The 6000-nt window shown below is 44.4% G+C and overlaps 1 protein-coding gene and 1 long non-coding RNA gene across 3 annotated transcripts in view; one reads left to right on the forward strand and one right to left on the reverse strand.

Moving 5' to 3' along the window:
* LOC139763370 (uncharacterized) overlaps positions 1-6000 on the forward strand; it is a 210204-nt gene that overhangs the window by 154839 nt on the left and 49365 nt on the right. The gene's annotated exons all lie outside the window — the stretch shown is intronic.
* LOC139763368 (uncharacterized) overlaps positions 1-6000 on the reverse strand; it is a 200559-nt gene that overhangs the window by 67568 nt on the left and 126991 nt on the right. For both annotated transcript variants that reach the window (XM_071689388.1, XM_071689387.1), the window contains exons 6-7: positions 3565-3678; positions 668-774 (exon numbers count right to left, since the gene is read on the reverse strand). In XM_071689388.1, the coding sequence (XP_071545489.1) occupies positions 668-774; positions 3565-3678 (221 nt within the window). The remainder of the gene's footprint in view (positions 1-667; positions 775-3564; positions 3679-6000) is intronic.

The raw sequence follows: 6000 nt of genomic DNA on the forward strand, positions 1-6000 counted from the left end.
ATGGCGCTAAATCCCCCCCCCAGAGATTTATGATACATGTGGGGATTTAAGTGACATATTCAACGGTTGTATATATTTATTTATTTCATATATTTCGTATGTTGATATTTTCTGTTGGCTCTGTTGGCCTGAGCGCTCTGTTCCCACGGCAACGGTAGATCTGTTGCTGCTCTGTGCAACGGATATCTGTTTGTTGGTTTGTTTTTTTTAGCCGTAAACGGTACTGTTGTCCATGACCACCTCTCTCTCTCTCTCTCTCTCTCTCTCTCTCTCTCTCTCTCTCTCTCTCTCTCTCTCTCTCTCTCTCTCTCTCTCTCTTATCTACCTATCTATATGTCTAGTCATCTATTTATCTATCTATCTATCAATTTATCTATCTATCTGTGTTTGTCTGTCTATTTATATGTCTATGTATCTGCATGTCTCTATCTATCTATCTATCTATCTATCTGTCTATCTATCCATCTGTCTATCTATCTATCTATCTATCTATCTATCTATCTATCTATCTCCTCAGAGCGCCCCCAGCGAGACCATAGCCTTCACTTTCTATACATATAATATACATAGCCCCCCTCATCCCCCCCCCTCATCCCCATGTCAACCCCTTAAACCCCCCTTACACCCCCCTAGTCAACTCCACCCTCGCCCCTTGACCCCCACGTACCATTAGGTCCTCCAGGTCAATGCACGTGGTGTAGTTGGACCACGTGAGGTTCGTCTCTGGGTGCCGGAACCACGTGCCATCCTCATTACACGCCTTGTGAGCCATACCTGCTTGTGGAGGGGGGGAGAAGACCACGTGTCTTTAGGGGATATTTTTAGGGGAAAAGACCACGTGTCTTTAGGGAAATTTTTAGGGGAAAGACCACGTGTCTTTAGGGATAATTTTAGGGGAAAGACTACGTGTCTTTAGGGGAAAGACCACGTGTCTTTAGGGATATTTTTAGGGGAAAGACCACGTGTCTTTAGGGATATTTTTAGGGGAAAGACCACGTGTCTTTAAGGATATTTTTAGGGGAAAGACCACGTGTCTTTAGGGAAATTTTTAGGGGAAAGACCACGTGTCTTTAGGGAAATTTTTAATGGAAAGACCACGTGTCTTTAGGGGATATTTTTAGGGGAAAGACCACGTGTCTTTAGGGATATTTTTAGGAGAAAGACCACGTGTCTTTAGGGATATTTTTAGGGGAAAGACCACGTGTCTTTCGGAAAATTTTTAGGGGAAAGACCACGTGTCTTTAGGGAATTTTTTAGGGGAAAGACCACGTGTCTTTAGGGGATATTTTTAGGGGAAACACCACGTGTCTTTAGGGACATTTTTAGGAGAAAGACCACGTGTATTTAGGGATATTTTTAGGAGAAAGACCACGTGTCTTTAGGAAAATTTTTAGGTAAAAGACCACGTGTCTTTAGGGAAATTTTTAGGGGAAAGACCACGTTTCTTTAGGAATATTTTAGGGGAAAGACCACGTGTCTTTAGGGAAATTTTTAGGGGAAATACAAGTGTACATAGGGATGTTCTTAAGGGAAATACGCGTGTTTTACAGCAGTTTTAAATGCAGATGTATTTAGGAGAATTTTACATATTTAGGGAAATTTTAGGGAAATACGTGTGTGCACATTAATTTAGGGGATTTGCACGTGTGCGTAGGTCAATCCACAGGGATGTTTTAAGGGAGATACACATGTATTTAAGGTAATTTTAGGGATACGCTTCATTTGGATTGTTGTAAATGACGTCTTAAGTCTTAAAATTTTTAGGGAAATGAGATAATTTTAGGAAAACAACACACCTGTTTTAAGGGCGATTTTAAGGGAGGAATAAACGAGTCTTTTTAAATAGTTAAGGGAAGCCCTTATTATCCATGAGATTTTAGGGTCAGTACAAATGCCTTTGGGGATATCTTTAAGGAAACAAACGTGACTTTAAAGATATCTTAAGGAAAAGTCCAGATTCCCTTAAGGGTTATCTTGAAGGAAACAGACACCTAAAAAAAAGAATTACCTTAAATACGTTTTGGGTGTTTCTTGACAGAACTAGTTCGATAAACCATCTGTCTGGGATATAAACCATCTGTCTGGGGGTGTAAACCATCTGTCTGGGATATAAACCATCTGTCTGGGGTATAAACCATCTGTCTGGGATATAAACCATCTGTCTGGGGTGTAAACCATCTGCCTGGGGATATAAACCATCTGTCTGGGAATATAAACCATCTGTCTGGGAATATAAACCATCTGTCTAGGGTATAAACCATCTGCCTGAGGTATAAACCATCTGTCTGGGGGTATAAACCATCTGTCTGGGGTATAACCCATCTGTCGGGTATAAACCATCTGTCTGGGGTATAACCCATCTGTCGGGTATAAACCATCTGTCTGGGGGTATAAACCATCTGTCTGGGGTATAACCCATCTGTCGGGTATAAACCATCTGTCTGGGGGTATAAACCATCTGTCTGGGGTATAAACCATCTATCTGGGGGTATAAACCATCTGTCGGGTATAAACCATCTGTCTGGGGGTATAAACCATCTGTCTGGGGGTATAAACCATCTGTCTTTGGGTAAAAACCATCTGTCGGGTGAAAACCATCTGTCTGGGGGTATAAGCCATCTCTAGGGGTTACAAACCATCTGTCTAGGGTATAAACTATCTGTCTGGGGTAAAAACCATCTGGCTAGGGTATAAGCCATCTATCTGGGGGTAAAAACCATCTGCCTGGGAGTATAAACCATCTGTCTGGGGTAAAAACCATCTGTCTGGGGTATAAGCCATCTATCTGGGGGTATAAACCATCTGTTTAGGGGTAAAAACCATCTGTCTAGGGTAAAAACCATGTCTGGGGTATAAATCATCTGTCTGGGGTATAAACCATCTGTCTGGGGGCATAAACCACCTGTCTAGGGGTATAAACCATCTCTCTGGGGTGAAAACCATCTCTCTGGGGGTATAAGCTTATGTCTAGGGGTGGCGGGGGGGGGGAGGTGTGGTGTCTAATACATACAGTTGTATTTAAGGAGATTTGACCATGTTATACAGTTATACAGTTGTATTTAAGGAGATTTGACCATGTTATACAGTTATACAGTTGTATTTAAGGAGATATGACCATGTTATACAGTTATACAGTTGTATTTAAGGAGATTTGTATACAATTATACAGTGAAGAGCTCTGGTATGGAAATGAGTTATTGACCCTCATTTGCATAGGGTATGATTTAGTGCAACCCTAATTGTGGGCAAGATACAGGTATATACAATGACATTGTGAAGGAGGTCAAAGTAGACGTAAGAGAATATTTAAGTATGGACCTATCTTATATATATATATATATATATATATATATATATATATATATATATATATATATATATATATATATATATATATATATATATAAATAAATATATATATATATATATATATATATATATATATATATATATATATATATATATATATATATATATATATATGTTTGTATTATCATTATGACTATTTGATCGCCGTTTCCGGCCTTGGCGAGGTAGCGCCAGGGAGCGCTCCTCACAACTCACGCTTGTGGTCGAAGCCGGTGATGAAGTAAGGGCACGGAGAGTAGGTCGTCTCGCCGGCCGGGGTGTCGTTCCAACACGACCAGCCGTCGAAGGTGCTCGGGCAGAAGGTACGACCTGCGGGGGGGAGAGGGGGGGAGGGGTAGAATATATATATATATATATATATATATATATATATATATATATATATATATATATATATATATATATATATATATAGATGTAAGGCAAGCGTGATGGTACGACCCACTTGAGTACGGCAGTACGACCCTTTGGTACGATGGTACGACCCTCTTGGGTAGGATGGTACGACCCTTGGGTAGGATGGTACGACCCTTGAGTGCAACGGTACGACCCTTGAGTGCAACGGTACGACCCTTGAGCACGACGGTACGACGCTTGAGTACGACGCTACGACGCTTGAGTGCGAAGGTACGACCCTTGATTGCGGCAGTGCGACTCTTGAGCACGAAGGTACGACCCTTGAGCACGACGGTACGACCCTTGAGTGCAAAGGTACGACCCTTGAGCACGACGATATTACCCTTCAGCCTGACAATACAATCCCTTAGCACGAAGACACGACCTTTGTGACCCTTGGATCATATGACCTTCATAAAGGTCGGGTCAAAGGCTTAGTCATCAAACCCTGAGGTCGTACCGTCGTGCTCGAGGGTCGTGCTGTCGTGTTCAAGGGTCGTACCGTCGTGCTCAAGGGTCGAAAAGTGGTGCTCAAGGGTCGTACCGTCGTGCTCAAGGGTCTTACCGTCGTGCTCAAGGGTCTTACCGTCGTGCTCAAGGGTCGTAACGTCGTGCTCAAGGGTCGTGCCGTCGTGCTCAAGGATCGTACCGTCGAGCTCAAGGGTCGTACAGTTGTGCTCAAGGGTCGTTCCGTCATGTCCAAGGGTCGCACCGTCGTGCTCAAGGGTCGTACCGTCGTGCTCAAGGGTCGTACCGTCGTGCTCAAGGGTCGTACCGTCGCACTCAAGGGTCGTACCATCGTACCCAAGGGTCGTACCATTCTACTCAAGAGGGTCGTACCATCGCACCCAAGGGTCGTACCATCGTACCCAAGGGTCGCACCGTCGTGCTCAAGGGTCGTACCGTCGAGCTCAAGGGTCGCACCGTCGTGCTCAAGGGTCGTACCGTCGAGCTCAAGGGTCGCACCGTCGTGCTCAAGGGTCATACAGTGGTGCTCAAGGGTCGTACCGTCGTGCTTAAGGGTCGTACCGTCGTGCCAAGGGTCGCACCGTCGTGCTCAAGGGTCGTACCGTCGTGCTCAAGGGTCGTACCGTCGTGCTCAAGGGTCTTACCGTCGTGCTCAAGGGTCGTACCGTCATGCTCAATGGTCGTACCGTCGTGCTTAAGGGTCGTACCGTCGTGCCAAGGGTCGCACCGTCGTGCTCAAGGGTCTTACCGTCGTGCTCAAGGGTCTTACCGTCGTGCTCAAGGGTCTTACCGTCGTGCTCAAGGGTCGTACCGTCGTGCTCAAGGGTCATACCGTCGTGCTCAAGGGTCTTACCGTCGTGCTCAAGGGTCGTACCGTCGTGCTCAATGGTCGTACCGTCGTGCTCAATGGTCGTACCGTCGTGCTCAAGGGTCATACAGTGGTGCTCAAGGGTCGTACCGTCGTGCTCAAAGGTCGTACCGTCGTGCTCAAGGGTCGTACCGTCGTGCTCAAGGGTCGTACCGTCGTGCTCAAGGGTCGTACCGTCGTGCTCAAGGGTCGTACCGTCGTGCTCAAGGGTCGCACAGTCGTGCTCAAGGATCGTACCGTCGTGTTCAGTGGTCGTACCGACGTGCTTAAAGGTCGTACCGTCGTGCTGGAGGACTTAAGTGAGAAATGGTTTTAAATGAGACTCATAAATGAGGAAACTTAATGGAGGGAAGTTTTGAACTGAGAATTATATGCGTGAAATGCTTTTAAAAGGGGAAGTGTAAGTGAGCATTATCTTTAAGTGGGGAAGTGTAAGTGAGCATTATCTTTAAGTGGGGAAGTGTTAGAGAGCATTATCTTTAAGTGAGGAAGTGTAAGTGAGCATTATCTTTAAGTGGGGAAGTGTAAGTGAGCATTATCTGTAAGTGGGGAAGTGTAATTGAGCATTATCTTTAAGTGGGGAAGTGTTAGAGAGCATTATCTTTAAGTGGGGAAGTGTAAGTGAGCATTATCTTTAAGTGGGGAAGTGTAAGTGAGCATTATCTTTAAGTGGGGAAGTGTAAGTGAGCATTATCTTTAAGTGGGGAAGTGTAAGTGAGCATTATCTTTAAGTGGGGAATTAAATTTGGTTAAATTTTTAAAGGGGAAAGGAAGGCTTTTTCCTTTTTTAATGGGGAAGGAAGGAAATTTTTAAGGGGGGGAATTAATTCTTTTTTCTTTAAGTGGGGGGAAATGGGAAGTAGCATTTTTTTTTTTAAGTGGGGAAATTTTAAGTGAGG

This window comes from Panulirus ornatus, chromosome 46 (assembly GCF_036320965.1).
Source record: "Panulirus ornatus isolate Po-2019 chromosome 46, ASM3632096v1, whole genome shotgun sequence".
In the NCBI taxonomy this organism is placed as follows: domain Eukaryota; kingdom Metazoa; phylum Arthropoda; class Malacostraca; order Decapoda; family Palinuridae; genus Panulirus; species Panulirus ornatus.